Source organism: Ascaphus truei, chromosome 4 (genome assembly GCF_040206685.1).
Source record: "Ascaphus truei isolate aAscTru1 chromosome 4, aAscTru1.hap1, whole genome shotgun sequence".
Lineage (NCBI taxonomy): Eukaryota > Metazoa > Chordata > Amphibia > Anura > Ascaphidae > Ascaphus > Ascaphus truei.
In genome coordinates, this window is record NC_134486.1 from 263422363 (window position 1) to 263447687 (window position 25325).

The window sequence follows — 25325 nt, forward strand, 5'->3', positions numbered from 1 at the left end:
TCATAAACAAACCAGCATTTCAGCATCACTATTGCCAATGTATGCTTGTGTACATTTCAGCACCTTCAGGGAACCGCAGACAGACCATGCTTAGAACCACAATTCCATCCATATATGTCAACTAAGTGCGGTTACTAATGTATTAGCTATTACCATCTCACCTCTCTTGTGTCCCGGGGTTCATAAAATAAGTATACATAAATGTTCACAAGGCATGCAAGTAGGAAAGAGAAAATGCAGATGCTTTTGAATCACATACAAAGTATGCAAGTGGGTCACTTGATGTCCTCCCGATCCTTCAACTTCATTATGTTCTGTCTCTACTTTTTATTTTTTATTAACTGTAATTGTTGCCACGGGTTCAGCTAAGTGTTTAAGTTTGGAGGCTGGTGAGTGAGCTTTACACGTACTAAATGGTCATTTGATGTCATGACACTATTGCATCTTCTGTGCGTATGTGATGTTATGTTTCATGTTGTGATGATCACCACAATGTAAAAGTCAAGGTGGGACATGTCTCCTCTTCTTCTCTGTGATTTCATCCATACCCACGTCTTCCCAAAACAGAACATGAGGTTGCCCCATTTACTGGTTTATTCCGCATACAAAACGACCAACGTTTTGTCTGCCACGCAGTCTTTGTCAAGGTGAAGGCTTGCGTGGCAGTCGAAACGTTGGTCATATGCTATGTGAATAAACCACTGAATGAGAAGACCGTGTGCCTGGATATTTTTCCCTTTCCATGGGAACCTATTGGGGTCTTGCAGGACTTTCCCTTATCTCTGTGAGCACCGGCAGCTGATACATTTTTACAAACAGATGAGACGTGTCCCAGTCATCCGCTTGGGGTGCCCCATATACTGAGCAGTGCTAAGCCATCAGACACCTTGTGGCTCATTAAAGTGAATGGTTAACAAAAAAGGGTCTCACAACGCTGTCATGAGAATGATGTCTTAGCACCGCTTAGTAAATATGTCCCTTGATGCCTTGTACAATCCCGTCGTATAAAGATAAATAGTACGTTTGTGATGCCGCCGATTTATTTGATTGTTTCGTCATGTGCAGTGAATAAAGAACTTGTCGTCCAGATGGGTTTACTTGAACCAGTGCTGGAGCTGCTGGAGTCCGGAGACTCTGCTGTTCAGTGTAACTCCTGTGCATGTATCATGACCCTGGCAATCTCTGGTGAGACTCTTAAATATTTAACAACAGATGCTTTTAGTGTTCAGATTATACTGAAAGAAAACCAGGTTTGTAGTAAAAATGCACTTAGAATATGTTGTTAAGGCCTCCCACAGCTTTTATTAAGCCGAGTCACAATATTATATAGTTCACAATATTAACCTGGGTGTAGTTGAAGCACGTTACCTTCTTTTGGTCAAAACAGCTGTCTGTGAGTAGGTTTACTGGCTATGCACTTCTTTAACCCAGGCTGTGCTGATAAGCTGCTAATATGGCAGGCATAAGCTTATAGGGCTCTATGTTAAAACAGACAAGAAGCAAAAGGTGACACTGAGTGCTCATTTGCATAACATTACCCAGAATCCCTGGCTGCAGTGGGAGCATTGTACGCCAAAAGATAATGGGGAAAGGCAGAGTTGCAGACCTGTCTGAGACATGTGAATGTGCTCACAAGTGGTATTTCTATTTGGTTTAGATACAATGTTTGCATCCAATATGTTTTAGGGTAGGGGCCGTTATTTCTTCTCACCTGTTCAGAGAGTCGTTAAATAAAATGTATGGAAGAGGCTGCTTTTGTTCCACAATACAAAGTTCAAGAAATGTCACACACAAGCGCTCTAAAATGTAAACAGCATGACGGTTGTGTAATCCTGCCACTCAAGGATTTGTTTTCCCCCTGTCTGACAAAGCTTTAGCTGACCCTTCAAGAACTAGTGGTGGAAAAGAAATGTGAAAACGAGCCAAGAACCATAACAATAAAGGGTTGCCTCAGAATTAAAAGGGAAAAATAAACCTGACTGAAGTGCTAAACCAGATTCCTCTGCTGATTACATCCGGTTTTGTATTGTATTGTATGACTTGATAGGAAAATACATAGACTTAAAAATAGATGTAAACTGTTAAATCAAGCCTTCAGCATCCACATCAGTTGAACACCGCAAAACTCATTCAACCCTTTCACTGCCATAAATAGTTTTTATCTGATACTGTGTGCTATAATATTTAGACCAGATGAGTAGTTTAGATCAGTGGGGGGCACAGGTTTTTTTGGGGGGGGGCACGGGCGGTTGCAGAGGCTCTTACCCGAGGCATTTAAATGAAATGCTTGGGGATCGCGAGAGGCCTCTGCAACTCACTTACCGGGGTTCAGACGCTTTGCTGGGATGCGTCGCCATGGCAAAGTGGCATCAAATGACGCTGCGGTGTCATTTGAAGTGACGTCTGTCTCCATGACAGCAGGGTCACGCGTCGTCACGTGACCCCGCAGCGTCATTTGACGCCGCCAAACCAGGTAGGGGGGCGCAAGAGCGAGGGGGAGCAGCAGGGGGGCGCAGCGCTCCCCTGGTTTAGATGACAATCTCCTGTTTGCATGTAGAAGAGAAAGAGAGAAGGGTGTTAAAGACATTGACAGAGAATAAGGACAAGCATGGCGAGAAAAAGAACAGATGGTAATTATAGGGAGAATTTGTACATCATAACAAGGGGACTTGAATCAATTCATTAATTAATACATTAACGAAGCAATCCACCCTGACTAACCATTTTTTTTTTAACCGGGAGTCATCCAGATCCAAAATGTGAACGGGGACCATCCAGAGACCCTCTAGTTCCCAGAAATTATCAGTATTAATTATTGGGCTTTAGAGATAACTTAAATGGCCGCCTAATAGGAAGCCACAACCAATGACGTTGCCGTTTCCTATTGGCTTGAGGCTTGGCAGCCATGTTGTTTCCCCTTAGGAAGACTTAAACCCGGTAACTTCACCGGTAAGTATCCCAGGATCCAGGGGGTCCTCAGAGCTCAAAATAGTGTCGTTTGACTCAGGAGGACCACCTGGTTCCCATCCTGTAAAATGGGGGAGGGTGGAAGAGAAAGGAGTAGAAGGAACCTTCAATATATTTGTTGGTTTACTATGGCCATGCACAGGTATTTTACATTGGAATTAAATAGTATCAATCCTTACAATGACGGTTTACAGTTTACGTTATTATGAAGAATGGACTGCAAATGTAATACTTTCTCATTATTGTAAAAAAAAATTCCCTGAACGATATTATAAAATACAAATGTCATATTGTTTTGTTGGTTTTAACAATGTAGCTTTGTTTTTGGCATTAAAAACATGCATCATCTACAAAGGTCCATATTTGCTACACTGTTTGGCACCTTGCAGTCTATTTGAATGGAAGGTGTGTTAGGACTTAAAAAATATTGCCCAAAATCTCTTCTACAAAACTAGCCTTTGCATTCCCTCCCCCCCCCCCCTAACCTGTTTTGCAGAATCCAATCGAGAGGTTATAGGAGCTGCTGGGGGAATCCTGCCCCTGCTGACACTGGCCAAGTCCTATGATCCCAGAGTTCAGCAGAACGCGGTTGGAGCGATTCTGAACTTAACTCGATCAGGTAATATTACAAACACTCGCCGATTGGTCAGAAAAATACTTGTCATGTTTCTCTTTGCAAACAGATTAAAGGGGTACATGAGGGCTACATATTAAAGTTTCTGTTCAGTGCCGGGCAAAGAATAATTTTGCAATATTATCCCCGAGATGAAGAGTATTTTTCGGTACCTTGAGTAGTTTATTTGCTCAGTGCAAAATTGTAGTCAGTGTTTTCAATCACTACATAGAGGTTGCCTTATAAAGAACTTTAAGGCTTTCCCCTCCTACAATATCATTATTGATTCTGTCAGTTTAAAGATAGAGACAAGAGATTTCAAAAAATGAAACTTGAGGCTGAAATCCTTTTTCTTTTACCGTAAAAAAATTAAAATAAAGCTACTTGTGCTAAAAACTGGAAATGTTGAACATGACATTTTAAGATACATTTGAATTCAATGCTCTCCTGTCATGACTACTGCATGCCTCACTGGTCTACCCTGGTTTCTGTTCTTAAATCTATTCCAACTATTAACTTCACTCTCCTCGAGCAGTCGCAGCGTCTCTGCTTCTGAGAACTCTCTGTAAACTCTGAACTCACTCAAAAAATCTTCTTCTCTCTTTCATGTCTCGCCACTCTTCTGCCCCTCCTTGTACCTCAGCTTTATTCTCTCACTATAGTCCTACTCGCTCTCTGTGGCCTACTCAGGCCTATCTTCTCTCTACCCCTATGTCACTGTAGCTTTCATGCCTACCACCCTTCTCGCATGTTGTATCTTACCTCTGCAACTCCTTCCCTCTCAATGTCCAGCAACAACCTCTCTCTAACATCAAAGTCATCTGAAAACTCACCCATTCAACTAAGCATTTAAATAGTCCTGGATAACTACTACTCCCTAAACTACCGCATGCTCTTATACACAGTCTAACCAATGCACTCAAATGTGCTGCTGCTATTTCTATTACTCTCCCACGTGCTATTAGATTGTTAGCTCTTCAGGGCAGAATTCTTTTCTCCAAATCATGTCATGGTACACTGTTCCTTTCTGTATTATTATATGCCCTGTGTTGTAATTGTATAGTGATGTTGTAAAAATTGTAACGCTCTGCATACCTGGTTGGCGCTATAACAATATACATAAATACACACAAATGTAGTTTTATTTCTAAATAAAAAATATGAGCTAAAAATCAGATATACTTTGTACCTGTTACATACATTGCAGGTGAAAGTCCTGACAGAGAGAATATTAGTGTCTGTCAGCATTTGGAATTGGAGGCAGTTAAGCAGAAATACAGATGTAGGTAGACTTACTGCCCCCATCGCCGCGGGCGAAGAAGCAAACGGCTGCGGTGCTGGGGACAGTATCTGCCGCGATTGCGCTATGGGGATCAATACTTCCTGAGCGGACTCTCCGCAGCGTTAATCCGCCTTGGCCACAATCCTCACGGTCGCAGGACCGAGGTAACATAAACAATAACTCTTGCTACATCTGCAAAATGTATCTGGGTTAGAAGTCATAACATGTATTTGTTGCACATTCATGGAATCACAGAGAAGCCCCTTGCTTTGTCTCTATCATATTTCTGATTCTAGTAAACCGGTCGTGGTTGAGCCTTCCAGAAGTTTGATAGCTTTAGACTCCATTCTTTAATCAGTACAGAGATATATGAACAAGGATTTGAGAATTCTAATTAATCACTTACATAAAGCTAATTGATGATGTTTAATTTCCCCTGACAGAGCGAATCAAGAGCATTCTTTGTAGAGAGGGAGCCCTGCCAGTCCTCACCCTGCTTCTGCAATCTGCAGACTCTGAAGTTCAGGTACTGAAGGGTCACTTGGTACCTATAAGCTGCTAATTCCACCTTCGTGCTTGGGTGACTGACCACAGATAATCTTGCTGTTCATTAACTTTGTGGGTATATGTGGAGCCTTCTGTGAATTACAATATGTTGAGCACTGCACCCCATGTGCCTCCTATACCGGTACCTACATGAGTATACACACACACGCACACACACACACACAAATATGTGTGTGCACCATCCTGATCCTGATGTTGTAGTAAAACGGATCATGTATGTTGGCCTTAGTGTGAGAGAGGGGTATCAAGGAGCCACCACTATAAAATGATAACAGACAAATTAGCTATAATAGAGCTTGTACGTATGCATATATACACAGGCCGACACACGCATTGGCTTGTGCACCAGACACGTATAGAGTATATGCATACAAAGGGACATATGCTGATGGATGCAGAACAAACTGACTCAGATAGACATCTGGTAGATACAGATGATACTGGTTATCCGTGCAGCCACTGTTCCTTGGGAGATTCGGATAGTATTCAGAGTCTACTCAAGATTTTGTGAGTCATTCTGGACCTTAAGGGTCCACTGGGGATTTCTCTGGTGACCAGTGGGCCAGTCTGAGCCTCTCTGGTCATGTTAAACATGGCTGCTGTTGCAATGCAGCAGCACACCTGCTTAGTTTCCACTGTTATCCCTGTGACAAGCGTAGTTGTAACTGGGAGCTGTCACAAACACTATGCCTAAATTCTAATTCAAGACATTTTATATGAATAGCAAAAATTATACATATAGTATAAGTATCATTGTGCTGGTCAGTGCAACAACAAATACAACATTGGCAGTAAGTTGTCCAGCTGTGTTGCTACCCAGTGACATATACATTATTTCTGTAAAACGGGCCATATTGACTAAGCAGTGATAATCTGTAAGGTACATTATTGAACGCTTACTTGAGTGGGTCGTTGGAGGCCTTACAGCTTAGAACCCTTTAGTAAATGTGAGTTATCATCTTTTCTCTTGCTTCTGCGACACAAAGAAGCAAGAATGCTCCTATACTCAAAACTCAAACATGTCTTGAGTGATCAGGGATATCTTATCAGCCCCTTTCTGCCCGGGGGCCATGCACTGCAATACAGATTTGCATCATTCATGGTCTCCGGAGTCCAAAAATTATTTTAAAAAAAGGATTGTGAGTGAAGACCCAAGAAATGGAATAATGAAATAATAAGCAGTACTTTTTCCTGTGGAAATGAAACAGTGAGAACTTGTGCTCTAAACTAGATTAATCATGTGCTCAGTAAGAAACTCGACATACTGTAAAATGTGCTCATATTATAAGAGATAAGCGAATGTCCCATAAAGTGCTTTGCAAAAACAGTTGGCAAACTTTCCTTCCATTTTGCATGTTTTACACTGATGCAAAAAGGGCCGACAATGAGCCAAATGTTGCACGAGTGAGAAAGACCATTTACTTCGTAGAGGGCCCATTTTATTGTATACCTCGAAGTGAAGTCCTTATTTATAATGCACTTTGGTTGCATCTCTCTTTATATCTTCCTAATAATACACTCGCAACCCCAGACACCAGACCCTGCGGCTTCACTTCCAGATTTTTTTTCTTCTTGATTGTGACTGTATATGTATCCAGCTACTTGGTATTTGGGCATGTAGTAAAACGTGTTATTTATTACACCCCTTGTTAGCAATGATATGATAGAAGTGATATTTGATGGGGTAGAGTTTATTTCCATATTACCTTTTTTCCTGTGTAGCAGTAATTGCACAATGTACATTTACAACAACAAAAAAGCCGTCACAGATGCTGCATTATGAACTTCAGTCACATGTTAATTTGTGCGCTAACCTAAAGCAACGGTCTCCAACCTGTTGCCTGTTAAAATTGGAGGACCGGTTAATACTAGGGCTGACATTTTAAACATGCTATAGTATGTATAAATACAAATATTACAATCAAATAAAGAAAGTTTCCCATTCACTCAATCCCCCCTTCCCTCACACTCAACCCCCCCTCCTCACACTCAATAGCTCCTCCTCTTCCTCACATTCAACACCCTCCTCCTCACTTTCAATCCCATTCACTCAATCCCCTATCCTCTCACTCATCCCTCCCCCCCCCTCCACCCCCCATCCTCACACACTCAATCAAACACACACCCTGAGAATTTTTATCCGGGGGGGAGGGAGGGTCCCGGCCGCGTCGGAGGCTGCAGAGCTCGGCTGGCCAAGCGGGTGGACGTTACATCAGGCGACGACCGGGAGAAAGACAGGACAGGGGGAGGAGGAATTCGTCAGGAGGAGAAGGGAGCAGACCGCTGAAAATTCTGTCCGGTCCTCGGACCACCGTTTGGAGACCACTGCTCTAAAAGACTTACTGACTATTGCTATTACTAACACCAATACAAAACAGCTGCAGTTTATAAACAAATAATAGTCTGTAGCCCTAACAAAGCTTCCTCAACAGTTGTTATAGATAAGGCTACCTAGACTACCTACATCTACAATAACTGTAACTACATTGTGTGTTGCATGCGATACTGCCATAGAAGTCAGATATATCTTATTGTTGACATTAGAAGCTGCCAGTTGATCAATAGTTTTCTGTTTGCATGCTTAATGAAATCTTTCATCAAACATAAGCGGAATGGACTTTACACGGCTGTACTGCAGCCAGGCTTTTATTAGGAAGCATTATAGTTTTGTCACTTTAAAAGTATATCTTTTATATATTATATGACGACTTGTAATGATATCTTTGTATATTTTCAGCTCATTCAGCAAATTCAATGTACTTTAATAAAACTGAAAGAACATTAGAGGGGAAGTCCAAAAATTCAAAACTTGCGCAAAAATAAAATCGGTGGAAGATCATTGCGCAGTGGGAGAAGTAAGGGGCATTTCATTCTGTCCGCACATACAGGCTCAGTCAGTACATTTCCTGGGCCAGAAGAAAATGGAGGCGTAACCAAGACAAGAATAGCTTTGTAAAGCTTTGACAGGTTTTTTAATATGAATTTATTTGATATAACTCCACACAGTTATATAACTATTCACATGCGAAACCAATACTCAGATGCTGGTACATAGCAATAACTCGTGATATGGTTGCATCCGGACGTACTTCTGAATTCTATGCAGTCACCTACTTTCAAACCGGAATTTTTCTATAACAATCAATGTATTTAGCCCACGTATCACTTATGTGGCTTCTTGGCCATTTACAGCTATTTCTGAAGGGGAAGGCATAGGTTAGTCAATTGAAGACCAAGACTCAGTGCCTATTGACATATCAATATCATGTTTATATCTAACCTGCTAAGCAGCAATAAAACATGCAGCTGGTACAGTATATAGATATGTCCAGTGGGGTTTTTTTGTAGGGAAAAAAGTGCTAGTGCCATAAGCAAAGACAAGTTTTTATCTGGCAGGGAAAGCCTAGTACAGGGGTGGCCAACTCCAACAGTCATTCTGACTGAGCTACCTGTGCTGAAGCATGGATATCCTGAAACCCTGACCTGTTTGTGCCCTTGAGGACTGGAGTTGGCTGACCTCTGACATAGGGCATCATTCTAGACACTGTTCAAGAACCACTCAGTCATTTAATGGGAACTATACTGTACTGAGATTCTTGTCACTTTAAACACGCTGCCACAACTCAATTCCAGGGAGTATCTCCACAAACATTGCCTTGGATATTGCATTACTTGACATTCCTGGCCATAATGGGGACTGAAGGGATAGCAAAGTCTGTAATGTTTTTTTTTATATATACAGGCTGTATTTCAGATGTATATTCCAATGTGTCCTGGTAAAATATTGTATTAGTTTTGATGCAGAAATCAAAAGCAGTATATACAGTATTTGATATTTACTTGGTATTGGTGAATTCCTTTTTTTTATGTATTCAATGTATTCAGGCTCATGGCAAATTTGTTAAACATATTTTCAGTTCTCAAAGGAAACATCAAAAAGGTAGAAGTGTTCTGTTCCAAAATTTCACTTCACCTGAACTATTTCTTAATACTTTTGTTTTGACTGAAAAATGCTGCTAACACAGGAGAGTAACAATACAGGTCTTACTGCATGTTTATTCCTAACAGAGATTTGGCACACAGTTTAAAGCACTTTCATATAGTAAATCATCTCATTGTTTTATAACACGGGGCATAAAGTTCACTTGGCAAACACAGGAGCATAAATCACATCTTCAAGTTACCATATCAATGGAACCATATCCCCGGTACAAAACATAGCGCCCATTCAGGTCCGCCGACCGTCAAGGGGGCCCTGGCCGCCCCTTCCCTGCTGGCGATAGAGGTTATTGCCTGCACCTGCGCATGCATGAAGAGCCCTCCCCCCTTCCCCAGGCATCCTCGGCAGGGCCTTCCTCTTTTGCTGTCCGACGCCCATCTGGAAGGGGGAATTCCCAAGGCCCTCATTCTGTGGGCCTGCCGGCCCATCCGAGGGCCCAGGTAAGCCCACTATGCTCCCTGACCCATTACCCCCTTTTAGCCCCAGTTCCCTCTATACCCCCCTCCCAAAGACCAGTATGTCCTTACATCCCCCTCCCCGGTACCCTCTTATACGCCCACCTCTCCAGGCAAAGTACCCCCCTCACCAGGCCCAGTATCCCCTTATACCCCCTTCCCAAGGCCAAGTACCCCCTACATTACTTCCCTATATTCCCCCTCCCTCGGTCCATTACCTCATTATATTCCCCCCCACCCTCCATCCATTACCTTCTTATATCGAACTATCTAGCTAACGAGGTCACTAGCACGGGGTTTTTGCGTACAATTAGCTTTATGGATTCGTGTTAACTTCAGGGAACACAACACCCGTTACTGATTTTAATAACCATACGTAATTATCCCTGCGTTAATGAAGCTTAGTGGCATACTACGCAGTCATGTGAGCCACAGGAGCACAAGTTCAAGATCTCCCCGCATTTAGCAGCTTGAGTGCAGAATGGAATTTCACACTGTGCTGCGATGATTTCTGTAGCTGTTTGTTTTTAAATGATGCCTAATCCTTGTGAACCCCCCCCCCCCCCAAACAAACTGTCACAATGATCTGCAAATTCCAGTTTGACTCTATCAATGTTAACAGACAGCCTGACCTAGTTAGTAAAGGTCCTCTCCTTGTAATCATACAAACTGTAATACATTGGGGTGTGATTTCAGGCAGCACATAGTACAGAGATTTGTCACGTTCGCCCTTGACTCTACGACTTGTTTTTTTTCTTGTGCTTTGCAGTACTACAGCTGTGCCTCCTTGGGTAACATTGCAGCAAATCCAGAGCACCACAAAGCCTTGTTAGCGATTGGCGACAGATTCCTCCTCAGGATGCTTGTTTCTTTGATGTCCTCCTCTGTGCAAAAGGTAAATGAAAATCAACGAATGACAAATGCTACCAGCAGATTACCTTCCTCAGGCACACTGTGGGGGCTCGTTTGAGCTACAGTACAATGTAGAAAACAACACCTAAAAAAATATTTTTATTTTTTTTATAAATACTTTCAGTAATTAAGTTATATTTAGAAAGTTACACAGTTTTTTAGTATGCAGGAGAGGAAGGTACCTGCACCCCTTTGCTGCCATTGCATAGTAATGTACATTGGCCAGCAGATTTTTGTCAAATGTAACTTGATAGCAATATGTTGAAGGCTCCCCCACCAGTGAAGAGGCTAATATAAGGGGACGCTTCTTTGGAGACCCTTTGAATGGTTCATGAGAAGTGTGTATTCTATTGGAACAAAATGCCCATTTGTAAGTAAAGCCATTGTCCTAATTGTCTTCCCACCAACCCCTTCACCTCGAACTCTGAATGTACAAAGAGAGGAAAGTGGGGTGTCACCAGGGAAAGAACAAACTTCAATTCAACATTTCGGTTTTTAAGAGAATGGGATTTGTTTAAAAAAAGAAAGGGAGAAAACCTTTCTAAAGACTGTAAATATTATATAAGCCTTTTCCAAAGTGATGTCCTAAAAAAAACAGGGGGTGGGGGGCGTGTTAACAAGATTTCCCATTTCTTTACACAAGCACAGTATCGTTTTATGACACTTTGCTCACTTGCTATACAAATAGTAGAATAATACAGTCAGAAGAAAGCCTAGTTTGCCTGCAGAGCTTGCAATCTAGCTTCTATTCCCTAAAGCAGATGCAGAAAAACACTGTATAAAATATACATGTATTTCGTATTCCTTTCTTTATTATCAGAACAATTTCATTTATATCTATTTATTGTAGAAGGATACATTGTAATGCATGAATCGTATTATTATTTTTATGAGTTAAATAATGTACACCAGTGAAAGGCCTCTCAGGAGCTAAATGTATTTTTCTTCTGTTTGGTTTTTCTTGCTACCTTGATTACATCTTTTTATAAACAGGTCTCAAGCCAGGCGTGTCTTTGTCTGAATAACTTGGCCTCAAGCGGTAAGGGATTTCTCGCTTGGTTTAAATGAAGGAATAACCTTTCTATCGTTCTTTGCAGATATAACTGCCATGTTCAATATTGCAACCCAATGTGGTCTATAAATCTGTATTTTTATGTAATTTGCTTTTTACACTAGTTCACCCTCTCTGCTTCCTTAGAAGTTGCATAGACTTGTTATGAGTAGCTCCGTGGCTGATACTTTACACCTCATACATAAACCTTGGCCCCCTGCAGATGCACTTACCAGAATGCCCTCCTACTGTCTCTGTACGTTGTTCCTACCTACCAATTAGATTGTAAGCTCTTCGGAGCATTTTCCTAAATGTTACTTTTATGTCTGAAGCACTTCTTCCCATTGTGTTATCTGTATTATTTGTTATTTATATGATTGTCACGTGTAATACTACTGTGAAGCGCTATGTACATTAATGGCGCTATATAAATAAAGACATACGTGTATGTATATCTTTATTTATTTATATAGCGCCATTAATGTACATAGCGCTTCACAGTAGTATTACACGTGACAATCATATAAATAACAAATAATACAGATAGCACAATGGGAAGAAGTGCTTCAGACATAAAAGTAACATTTAGGAAAATGCTCCGAAGAGCTTACAATCTAATTGGTAGGTAGGAACAACGTACAGAGACAGTAGGAGGGCATTCTGGTAAGTGCATCTGCAGGGGGCCAAGGTTTATGTATGAGGTGTAAAGTATCAGCCACGGAGCTACTCATAGCAAGTCTATGCAACGTCTGTTAGTGATATTTAAACCCAAGAGATGTGATTAGGTCACCTAGAGAAAGTGTGTACAGAGAAAAGAGAAGAGGTCCCAGGACAGAGCCCTGGGGTACCCCCACAGAGCGATTGATAGAGGAGGAGGATGTGTTAGCAGAAGAGACACTGAAAGTACGATGGGAGAGGTAAGAGGAGATCCAGGATAGAGCTTTGTAACGAATACCAAGAGTATGGAGAATGTGAAGGAGAAGAGGGTGGTCCACGGTGTCAAATGCTGCAGAGAGGTCAAGTAGTATGAGCAGAGTGTAATGACCTCTGTCTTTGACAGCATGGAAGTCATTAGTTATTTTATTGAGGGCTATTTCAGTTGAGTGAGCAGTGCGGAAGCCAGATTGTAGAGGTTCTAGGAAAGAATAGGTGTTGAGAAAGTGGAGCAAGCGAGAGAATACAAGATGTTCAAGGAGTTTAGAGGCAAAAGGCAGGAGGGAGACAGGTCGATAGTTAGAAAGACAGGTAGGGTCATGCTTGCTGTTTGTGAGTAATGGTATAACAGTTGCATGTTTGAAGGAGAAGGGAAAGGTACCAGAGTATAGGGAGGAGGTAAAAATGTGTGTGAGCATAAGGATTATAGTAGGAGCAAGAGGTTTTAGGAGATGGGAGGGAATAGGGTCAAGAGGGCAAGTGGTAGAGGGAGAAGAGGAGATCAGAAGTAACACATCGTCCTCTGAGACAGCAGAAAAAGAGTCAAGGAAAGCAGGAGGAGAGTTAGGAAGAGGTGTAGGATGGGAGGAGGAAACAGAGGGGATGTTCTGACGTATGGATTCCATCTTTTCCTTAAAATAGTCATTAAAGTCCTGAGGTGAGATGGAGGAAGAAGAAGAGGCAGCTGAGGGTGGTTTGAGCAGAGAGTCAAAGACAGAGAAGATTCGGCGTGGGTTAGACTTGTGCGTGTTGATTAGTGAAGAAAAGTAGGTTTGTTTTGCCTGAGATATGGAAGAGTTGAACAAGGATAGCATAAATTTGTAGTGAAGGAAGTCTGCGAGAGTGTGAGATTTCCTCCAGAGGTGTTCAGAGGAATGAGTGCAGGAACACGGCATGCGCGTGTGGGAATTTAGCCCGGGTCTGGGGTTAGAAGGGCGAGTGCGACAGAGAGAAAGCGGGGCATGTAGATCAAGAGAGGAGGATAAGGCAGAGTTGTATACATACATATATAATTTATAGCTACATATCTATTATAGCTACTAATCTGTTATAGCTACTTAATTGTGTAGGTTTTTAATACACAATATATACATTACAATTCAAGTGCATAAAATATACACGAATATAATAGGAAAAGGAATCCCTGCCTAGAGGATGGCTACATTCAAAGTGGTATATTAGGACAGCAGTGCGCAAACTGGGGGACACTTTATTGGGGGGTGTGGCGGTTACAGAAGCCCCACGCTGATAGTGCAAGGCCTATGTAAATTTACTTACCGGCTTCAGTCCACGCATCTACATGGCAACGTCAAATGACACCCGTTACCATGGAGACGCGACGTCACATGACCCCACAGCATCATTTGATGCTTCATTGGAGGTAAGGGGGGGCGCGACCGAGTAGGAGAGCCGGCAGGGGGGGCGCAGCGCAGGAAGTTGGCGCACCCCTGTATTAGGAGACAAGGTACATCTTCTTGCTTCATTTCCAATTTGCTAATGAAGGCTCCACTTTTCCCCATTAGGAGATGCTAGGGCACACCTCCTAGCTATGGATATTATACCTCTGTTACTCTCTTTGCTCAATTCAAGCAATAAAGATGTCCGACAAGCTTCCATCACTCTTCTCTGCACCATGTCCCATCTTCCAGCAAACATGGTAAACTTTGTATGTGTACATTAGCTCGGCCAATGTAAGTTGTACTGTCAAGTGTAAAATAACTGAATCGCGTTTGAACCTTTTTGGTACATGGCGGAAAAGAAAAAAGGGTAAATGATGTATTCAATCCCAAATAGGGGTTTGAATATGTATCTCTTAATGCCAATGAACTTGTGTCTGTGGTGGTGTAGAGCAAAAAACAATTAGAGAAAGAGACACTTTGAGTTGTATCTGCTGCAGTCATTTTTCTGTGCATCTGTCTATCTGTGCAAGAGATTTACATAAAGTTTATGTAAAAGGATAAATAGGCCTTTTAGAATTTTACACAGACTTTCAAGACCAGAATATAATAGTTTAATAGATAATACTCAACTATTTGCCAATGCAACTGTAAATATAACCTTTAGAAGGTTGATGTCCAGAAAGGCAGGATGTACAACATCTTTGCACTCAACAAGGAAACAGCAAAGTAATTCATATGTCTCAGGTTTACATTTGGCTCAGATCAGAATGTAAAGCAGTAGCCATTAAATAAATCAACAGTGGGAAATATATGCACTCATTTAATTAACCAGTGAAGACATTCTCTGAACACTGTTAGGAAAATGAGAGTCAGGGTTTATCTTAGGATTCCTACTGACAAATTGTCAACATTTAGAAATATTATGGGTCATGTATTGCAGATTCCTGGTTCAATAACAAATTGTGAGTATCACTAAATTTCTCAAAAATATTTTCTACTGTAGAATAAAAAAATGATTGGCAGTTTGCAAAGATAAATAAATAAAAATTGAATTTACAGTCTGTCTGCTTTTTTTTTTAAAGGCACAATCTTAAGTTTTCACAGCATCAGTGGACAAGTAAACAATAAAACTGGCAATTCTGTTCGATATTGATGGGACAAAAAACAATTCTTAGAATGTCATAACAATTCTATTGTAGTCTTCTGCACAGACCACTCCAACATCAGCAGAAAAAGGTTAGCTTATTATGGATAAGGTCACAAATAATAGCATATAGAAGTGATGACATGTGTTACATTTTAAAAAGCAATGTTGTGGTGCAGTTTTAACATCACTATCTTTTTTAAAAAAAAGTCCCCCCCTCCCCTTCCCCCCAAAGGAAAATTTTAAACAATATTCTATAATTCATCCCCCAGGTGTTAAAAAGTGAATATATTGGAAATCAACGGAGGAGGGAGGGGGTCTCCAGAGCTGAAAATACTGTATTTCTGTTCCGTAGGATCACAAGGTTCACATTATGAAACAAAAAAATGTCCACCAGCTACCACCAGGAGCCTGGGTTGAAATGCTCACACTGTGCTCAATAGCTTATTCATTTCAGCATGGCTAAACTAGATTGCACTAGAGAATTTTGCCCTGTATAATCATACGGCTACTATAGCTTTGGATTGTGGGGCGGCTGCTGGGTCCTCCTCTTTCACTGCAGATCTATGTTTCCAGCCGGTCATGTCCATTGTTATATCCACCCTCCAATTCACCTTGTTACTAATATTTTTACAAAGAGTGGCCCTCTTTCAGGTGTACCCACTACAAATTATACAAACCAAAGTTTCTATCAATAAATTATCTCCATTCCGTGGCTTTCTATTGTTCCAGAAATGCTCGCACAACTATGGACCCTCACTAGCCTAACAAAAAACAGGTTGTAGTGGGAATTTCAAACTACAAGGGACTCTGGTTCCTGGAGATACACTTTCGTAAAACTGTTCCAACTATTATCTTAGTTGGACAGTATTGCTACTTCTCTATATTTTCAGTACCGTTTAAAGACACCACCACTGGAACATATCAATCTGCCTCCTTTCATGCTTTTAGGATACACTGATGTGTGGAGAAGTGCTACAACACTTAGGATCACTTATGCAGATAGAGAGAACAAACCCAGTTGTTGTGGTCCATGCTGCCTGCACTATTCAGAACCTGAGCCAAGCAGAGAACATAGAGGTAATTAACCCTCTTCAAGAAAAGCTATTGTAAAATATGTGATCGCTGTGCATGATTAGCATGAGTAGTTTGCTATGCAATATGTGATCGCTGTGCATGATTAGCATGAGTAGTTTGCTATGCAATAACGTAGAAATGGAGGAATCAGCAGTGGTTTCATTTGATACCCATTGTCTCGATCTGCTTTTAGACTTTAAACCCCCCTAAGGCACACATTTACTAAACTGTGTTATTCCTTCTGGCATTGGAATAGATCAGGTGTCTTCTTGCGTAGCACCTTGATCTCTAATTGTTTTCTTATTTAAATGTATCTGGTCGCCCTGTAAATCACTTTTTAAAAATGATTGTACTCTTCGCCCACACCACCTCCGATGACCTCAGCTCCATACATCCACTACCTTTCAAAATAACAACTCTCCAAATTATTATCTTTACGACATTGGAAAGTTTCTCTCACATTTCCTTTTCTTTCTTGTACACATCCCCAAATAAATCCAATTTATGCATATGTTCACATCAACACCGTCCTTGAAAATGCCTTCGGGAGTCAAATCTCTCAGTGACATAGAATGTACAGTACGAGTCTGTGAGAGGTATATGGTATGTTTTGTAAACTAAATGACTCAGGATGTTGGTTATAGTGTGTGAATATCCTTCTGTGACATTGAGAAAGTTTATTTCACCTTCTGTGGGTAGATGATTGTACAGAGCCAGTGTTTTGAAGAGCTGCTCCTGGCTCTTCTGAACCCTAGTAACGAAGAAGAAGCTTTGCAGTACGTGGCATCATGTGTTGCTGACCTGGCCAAGCACGGTAGGAATATAGCAGTGTTTCTTTTTGAACATTCACATACATTATTGCTATAACTTATACCTAGCACATTAGCATCTCTGCCCTTGACTCTTTTTTATCTACATCTTCTTTAATTATACTCTCTCATTGTAACAGTTTATGACTATCATGTTGACCATGAAGTCTCTTCAGCATGCCTACACCATTGTGTCTTTACCACCTTCATCTTCTAATCTTCCAGATCACTTTCTTCTTTTTGATCATCTCACATTGACTCACCCAGTCGGTGCTCTGGAACATCTCATATTCCCATAGCACTTTCTCTCTACCTTAACTACTCCAGGACTTTAAAGATCATAAGGGTTATTTGTTCTGCTGGCCAAAACTCTACTACACTAATTCTGGCCCAGAATTAGTAACTGAAAAGTAAACATTCCTACAAGCTAGCCCATAAAGATGTGCATTGGCTTGGAATAACGTTTACCATAACTTAGATCCTTTCTGATTTTCACTACTTCACAATTGACAGATTATATTAATTTAGGGGGGATGATTAGGGGAGAAAATTATAGTCATATTCAGGGATTCTGTGACTTCAACTCTTATTATTACTATTATTGTAATGGCTGTTAATGCGCCATTAATATGTACTATTACATAGTACTCACAATCTATACATGGTATTGGAGAAGAATAAGGAGCCCCTTGAACACTGTGAAAAAGTGACTTTGACCAATGTCAGAACGAGTTAGCATTGGAATGATAACTGGATTCACCCTCTAGAAGCTTCTTTATCACTTAGTCAACCCTTCTCCCAAAGCTCCTGTCCTCCCATGGTAGGGAGAAGCCACCATTGTTTATTTTTAAGGGTCTGGGCTGTGTCAAATTTCTATGTGTGCAAATCGAGGGAGTTAACATTAAGTGAGTTGATTACCCACAACATAGCGATCTACAGTGCTACAACAAATCAGTCATTTTTAATTTTCCAAATCATGAAATTGAGGTGGGGAAAAAAATGTGAAATGGAAGATTTGATCACTTATGGCGACATTTAAAAATGGGGTGCTAGTGCTAATTTTAGCGGCACAACATTTAGGGTAATGCCGTAATGAGACACAGAATGTCATTGTTTTAGTTCATTGTTTTTGGTTTTGATGTCATCTTCCTTTTCCAGACATCACAAAGGAGCACCTAGTTAAACGAATGGACAAAGCACTCATTAGGTGCTTGGTGAAACTGGCAGGCCAGTTGGAACACAAAGAGCTCTCATTTCAAGCCGCTTCAATTATCAGACATCTGTCACATTACGGTAATGTAATGAAGGGAAATCCTTTATCTCATAAACTTTACAAGGATCTCATCTGCAGTAGCATTAATACATCATATAGCAGAAGGAAAAGGTAAAACATAAGCCATCATTAGGCAATACTATGGTCTTTGAAATACAGAGTTTAAGATTGCCTGAGCAAAATAATATCGTGGGTTGTCACCGCACAGCACAGAGATACTGTATGTGGATGTGTGAGGTTGTTAGAGATTTCTAAATGTTTATTAGCAAAATAAGCTTTATTTTTTATTTGCAGAGCTGGAGCATTAAGGGGGATTAACATTAGAGGGTGGGGATGTCATCAGGCCATGGCACTTCTATAACAAAGGTATTTCAAAGTTCTTAAAAGGCACCATTGCAGCTTTATAAAAAGGGACAGAATTGTTGCTTGTCAGACTAGGGCTGTGACTGGAACTTACAAAGCCCGGGGCAGTGCAGCTTTGCAGTATTGATGTCAGTTCCTAAATATTTTAGTTATAGTACAGCGACCTGGTTTTACAAAATTGTGCTATGACAAGACAGTTTCCGGTGCCAGAAGACCACTGGAATGGGCTGTACGTTGTCTTCTTGAATATGTTTGGTATTCAATTAAATATGTTCCCACTGCATAATGTTTTACTGCTTCTCCCCCAGGGGTGCTCAGATACACCCCACTGTTCGCTTTCATTTACAAAAATGACATTTTGTTGTTGTAATTGTTAGCCTTATGTTGGTACAGATGTGAAGAGAGAGAGAAGGGTTGGGAGATAGAGGAGAGAGTGGGCGCGTGAGAGGGGGGCACATGAGCGAGTGAGAGGGGGGCGCGTGAGCGAGTGAGAGGGGGGCGCGTGAGCAAGTGAGAGGGGGGCACGTGAGCAAGTGAGAGGGGGCGCGTGAGTGAGAGAGAGGGGCGCGTGAGAGGGTGGCACACGAGTGAGAGGGGGGCGCGTGTGCGAGTGAGAGGGGGTCGCGTGAGCGAGTGAGAGGGGGGCGCGTGAGCAAGTGAGAGGGTGGCACGTGTGCGAGTGAGAGGGGGGCATGTGAGTTAGAGAGAGGGACACACGAGAGACGCGCGAGTGAAAGAGGGGCTCATGCAAGGGAGAAGGGGGAGCGTGAGCGAGAGAGAAGGGGGATCATGTGAGAGATGATTAATAAATAATTTTGTCCCGGTTTGTCACTCTAACAATATGTTCACCTTACACCTTACACATAAACAGGGCCACCAACAGAAATTGGGCAAACATATAAAACAGGCCTTCCCTGAAGTACTGTGGGGCAGGTATGCGCAGCAGGGGGTTGGCGGGATTATAAAGAGGTAATGGGCCTGAGTGGGGGGATTATAAAGAGGTAATGGACCTGGGGGGAGGGGGGATTATGAAGTTAATGGACCGGGGGGGGATTAGGAGGTTGATGGACCTAGGGGTGGGGGCATTATAAGGAGGTAATGGGTCTGAGGAGGGGGGTATAAGGATGCACTGGGGAGGGGGTACTGGGCCTGAAGAGGGGAGTAAAAGGGGATAGTAGGCCTAGGGAGAGTGGTATAAGGGTGGACTAGGGGGTTTCTGGGCCTTAGGAGGGGGGTCAAAGAGCATGGTGGGCTTACCTGGATCCCTCGGATTGGCCTGCAGGCCCGGTAGAGGCCCACAGAATGAGAGCCTGGGGAATTCCTCCTTCCAGATGGGCGTCAACCAGCAAAGGGGAGGGCACCACAGGGGGGAGCCTACGGAAGGGGAGGACCCTGCAGGGGATGCCTGTGGAATCGAGGGCTCTTCTTGCCTGCGCAGATGCAGGCAAAAAAACCTCTAGCGTCGCTGGCCTGACTGGGTCCGGGACAGCAGTCTTGGCTGTCCCCCCATGTCGGTGGCCCTGCACATAAGAAATCTATGCTCCTTCATTATGATTGCCCTAGAGTGGGGAAAAGGTTTAATGTTTCAGTAATTGCTTGATTAAGTGTGTTGTATGTAGCAGAAAGTGGCAAGATTCATGGACACTGATCTTTTATAGCTGAAAGACCAAAATATAGGACAGGCCAATAAATATTTATCCACAAAGAATTTCATGAGGAGCAAAGCAAAACTATCACTTTCTTGAATGTGCAATGATATTCTGTAAGTGGTTGGTAGTCCAAACACTTCAAAATACTTTCATGTGCTATATTACGAGTATGGGTGTGGGTAGCAGTGAGTATTACTGAATGTTACGGTCTAGGATTTACTTCTAAACATCATCTAGTTCCAGAGCAGTAATATTTTTAAGATGCTCTTAGTTATTTGAATTTAACATTTAAATGTATGATGATGTGATGCGTCCAGCATTGTGACTAGGGAAGTAGACGCCACATGGTTATATAGATTATTTCAAGGTATAATGCATCGGGTGTGGCCACCAGGCAAGGAAACTGGGCCAACAAAAGATGGAGAGGTTAGTATAAGGCTGGCATTACCTACTTATTTAAGTTTGTCCTTGATGTAAAAAAATAAAAGAACCCAAGACAGAAGTGTGACTATGCCTTTCTATAAAATGGGATTGAATCATGTCGCACATTAATCTTCTGCAAAGAGAAGGAAGGAAGTAAAACCTTAGATTCATAAAGTCAATTGACATATCTCAAAAAAACATTACAGTACTGAGATATTGTGTATCCCTCAATATGTAACAGGCCATTAATGTCCGTTATATGGCAAGTACACAAAATGACCACAACCCAGGAAGTGCCTCTGAAAGGGAATAGTCATAATCTTAGTATGAAACACCAAGTTTATATCAGGGGAGAAATGAACAGTTGTGTCCATCCTTACCACTGAAAATGAAATTCTTATTTATTTTGCCATCCTTACCACTGAAAATGAAATTCCTATTTATTTTGCCTTTAACACAGGGAAAATAGTTTTAGAGTTGAAACATCAAATGAAAGAAGTTCAAAGCTACCTCATGAGTTTCCTCGGTCACCAGGAGCTGCGATTTCATCAACTGAGCATTTCCACACTTTGCGCATTAAGTGAAGGTACAGTCAGTTACACATGTCTGATTGCACTGTGCAAAAGGGGAAAAAACAGGAGGGAAACAAATGTTACCTACTAAGCAAGCCAAAAATAAACAAACCAAATATTGTAACGTCTCAGTTCAAAACATGCCACAAAAAACGCTAATGTTTTCATGCTGCAGTATGTGCTGAACTTACACTGACCTTATACTCAAAGGCCCTGATAAGTGTACAGGAAAAAATGGGGAATGAAAAAAGCCGGGCAGCCAACACAAATCACAAATGCATAATCAAGTGACAGCTGTTCCCAAACAAAGTAGATCACTAATTAAAACTTTGTGTGACCAATTAAAAGTAGATTTATGGTAGAGAAATAGCAACGACATTTTATGTCCTGCATGGGCGTTGTTGCTGTCTCTCTACACTAAATCTACTTTGAATTGGTGATACAAAGTTTTAAGTAGTGATCTACTTTGTTTGGGAATAGCTGTCCCTTGTTTGTGCATTAGTGACTCTAAGTAAGCATTGCTCAAAGTCTCCCGGCCGCAAAATAGGTACAAAAAGACTGCATCGGATGTTGCACATCATTAGTACCAACAACCATAGAAATGAAATGCTACGTTATTTAAATGTTAGGTTATTTCCTTTAGTGGATAGGGATTACCAGTAACCTAACTTTTAATTTAGTTTAGCATTACGCCTAATATCCTAACAGAGCTTAGTGCATCTGGATCCAAGTTTGTCGGAACAACGACTAGAAGAAAATGAGTCATTGTAAATACATTTATTTCACTCATGGGTGGCTTCTACCTTAGCTTTTGTATTGGGGAGTACAATTGTGGTGTTAATTAATAAAGGCCCACATTCAAGGGAACATAATCAGTGCCCCTCTCATGTAAATCATAGGATGGACTATTACTAATTGGGAGCAATCATCAAAATGCTAAAAATATGCAGTACATAAATTACAAATGTCACAGCTAGTGCCTCAGCCTAACCTGAAATGCTCCAATTAGAAAATAAATTGCTTATGCTGTTGGTGATTAAATATGTAAAATCATATTACAAACAATAGCATAAACAAATTACAATGACATCTAAACATACTATTATGATGACACTAATTGTGAAGGCATTTGGAAATCTAGTACCTTTTGGTTATTTAATTTCAGTTTCAACGTTTTATGGGAACCTAAACAATGTTAAGTATTGATAAACTGACGGGGCACCTTAGATAAATAAGGGTGAAGAAGCATCGATTTATATAAAATAAACATTTGAGAACATTACTAATAATTGTGTAGTTCTGTACGAGGAGGAACAATATAGAATGACATGTCACTGGCTTTCTGTTGTTAGATCCGGAGTTCTCATCGGCAATCAGCCAAAGTCAACTGAAGGAACAGCTTGAACAAGTCCGCCGGCAGACGGAGGAGACTCAGGCACTACTTCGAGTGGCTATCAGTAAAACGGACAGCGTAAACCTGACGGAATAATTAGCAGGCTGTCCACACTGTCTGTTTACAATGTCTGGGCTAGTAGGGTAGGTTGTGATTTGCCCGTGACAGTTGCTTGAAGTGTTTTACTTTTCGGATAGGGAAGATATTTTATGATGTGGACCATCGTTGTGCTTGTGCTACCAGTGTGTCTTCCAAATAATAAGCACTGGTTCAGTGCCAGCAGAATAAATCACTTTGATCTGTAATAGCCTCAGAGATGCAGTCTACAGAAAGCCGACACAGTACGCAGTTCACCTTGAATCAGATTCAATTTAAATCTCTGGCTGTTATACCTTCTAAGTGCATTGTCTGTTTCTTCCTCTTTATTTATTATAAACCTTGTGTTCTACCTTGAAACACACTCTTAGACTTAAAAGATTTTTTTATATACCAGCTGTAAATGTTTTTTTTACTTTGTTTGAATTGACTCCATTTATTATTGGTGTGCTGTAACAATAAAAACATTAGTAAATATTGTCAAGTTCATACTGTGAAGCAGTTGATGTACCAAGGAGCAATTAAACAGAGATTATTTAAAGGGTATCATTGCTATCTTTTGCCGTCCTTACCACTGAAAATAAAATTCCTATTTATTTTGTCTTTAACAAAAAAATACTGTTCTGTTCTTGCTGTGCAAACTCTAGCATATAAAGTGACTACTGAGAAGAACCCCAAGATGAATCATTAATAAACTACACAAGCAATTTCAGAAATTGCAAATGTGAATCTATTGAGGTCACGTGCGCTCATCGATAACAGCACAATGCACACTACTAGCTATAAATGCTGGAGCATGCCGAGGGGAGGTATCATTCATTGAGTAGTATGGAGCATTCATTGGGTAGTATGGAGCAGGAGGTGGATGGTTTTTGTTGTGCCAGCATCAACTTTATTACCACAATAACATTCTAAAAAAACAATGAAAATCAATGCAGGTAGATAGAATATGTGAGTGCAGGTTATTCCAACAAGCGACATGGTTGAATTTGTGATAGTTTTAGTTGGGTGAATATTCGTTGATCTTACTAGCTCTCAATATTTAAAAATATATATATTGTCCGCCCCTCCATGAGATACAGCTTATTGGTGACATCATGATGCACATAGCCTGGTGGCAGATATGGAGAGTGAGATAGCTATAAAGTTTAGACAGTAAGCATACAAAGAAAGTGTCAGTTGATGAGAAAGTAAGAATGCTGGAAAGAGGCAGACAGAATTGATGAGGTATTAAATGAAAGATGTGGTGGAAAGAGGAAAGGGAGGGAGGGAGGGAGCGAGAGCAGTCGGGGAAGAAAAAAAGTCAAACCCGTCATTATTTTGCTGAGGGCATGGGTGGTTGTTTAGGTTGAATTTGACATTTGTAGTCAGCCAACACATACATAGCATTTCTCACATTTATAGCATATCAAACATATACATATAAAACCCAGCAAAACACACACACACACACACACACACAACCTAGCATCTCATATATACACACACATACTGTGACATACATACCCATCACACACATACAAAACCTCACAGCATCTCACACATACATGCAAACATGCATCTCACAAACAAACATCTCACACATACATACAAACAAACATGCACCATCTCACACATACTGTACGCACACATACCCAGCACCAGGGTTGCCTGAGGTCCAGATTTGAACCGGACAAACTGGTAGTTTGCCCCCCCCTGTCCAGTAAAAAATGAGAGGTAATACTGGACATGTATGTGTCCGGTATTCTCTCTCTTTCTGGATGTGTGGCAGGCAGCACGAGTGCGGAGGCTGGCCGGGTGCAGGATCCCTGCTCTGACCTCCGATTGAGAAGCAAAAGCGCGAGAAGCAACTGAGCCATGTCCCGCAGGCCTCAGTGACTGGAACCAGGGCAACAGAGCTGCACGGCGTCGTCGTCGTCCCCGCCGTGCTGAGCCAAGGAGAAGACTGACCAATAAGAGGGCTCTACGTCATTAAGGGGCATGTGCAGCTCCTCCATATGCATGCAGGGAAATGTAGTTTCCTTCCATCAGAGCAGAGAAGAGCTCCACCACTGTGGGTCTCCTGCCTCTATTGGACAGAGACTTCAGCTGGGATTAGGGTGGAAAACCAAAGAAAGCTCTGAGATATTGATAGTGCCACTGTCTGCCTGGAGGACCTCTACAGGTAAGACATTTTGACAGGAGGGGATGTTGGGAGGGCGCTCAATCTCCTCCCCAAATTTTTTTTTACAAAATAGAATATGAAATGGTGAAAACTTGGAGTGAAATTTAGAAAAAATGACATAATGGTCAGATTAATTATAAATAACGTACCTCCTCACCGACGTTTCGAGCGCTTTACATTTT

At 41.4% G+C, this 25325-nt stretch overlaps 1 protein-coding gene across 2 annotated transcripts in view; it reads left to right on the forward strand.

The window, feature by feature from the left end:
• Positions 1 to 23457, forward strand: part of LOC142493404 (uncharacterized) — a 37147-nt gene extending 13690 nt beyond the window's left edge. For both annotated transcript variants that reach the window (XM_075597424.1, XM_075597425.1), the window contains exons 4-14: positions 1066 to 1185; positions 3464 to 3586; positions 5306 to 5388; positions 10654 to 10779; positions 11790 to 11835; positions 14304 to 14437; positions 16276 to 16404; positions 17101 to 17215; positions 18369 to 18503; positions 21379 to 21504; positions 22843 to 23457. In XM_075597424.1, the coding sequence (XP_075453539.1) occupies positions 1066 to 1185; positions 3464 to 3586; positions 5306 to 5388; positions 10654 to 10779; positions 11790 to 11835; positions 14304 to 14437; positions 16276 to 16404; positions 17101 to 17215; positions 18369 to 18503; positions 21379 to 21504; positions 22843 to 22979 (1274 nt within the window). In that variant the 3' untranslated portion in view covers positions 22980 to 23457. The remainder of the gene's footprint in view (positions 1 to 1065; positions 1186 to 3463; positions 3587 to 5305; positions 5389 to 10653; positions 10780 to 11789; positions 11836 to 14303; positions 14438 to 16275; positions 16405 to 17100; positions 17216 to 18368; positions 18504 to 21378; positions 21505 to 22842) is intronic.
• The last annotated feature ends 1868 nt before the right edge of the window (positions 23458 to 25325 follow it).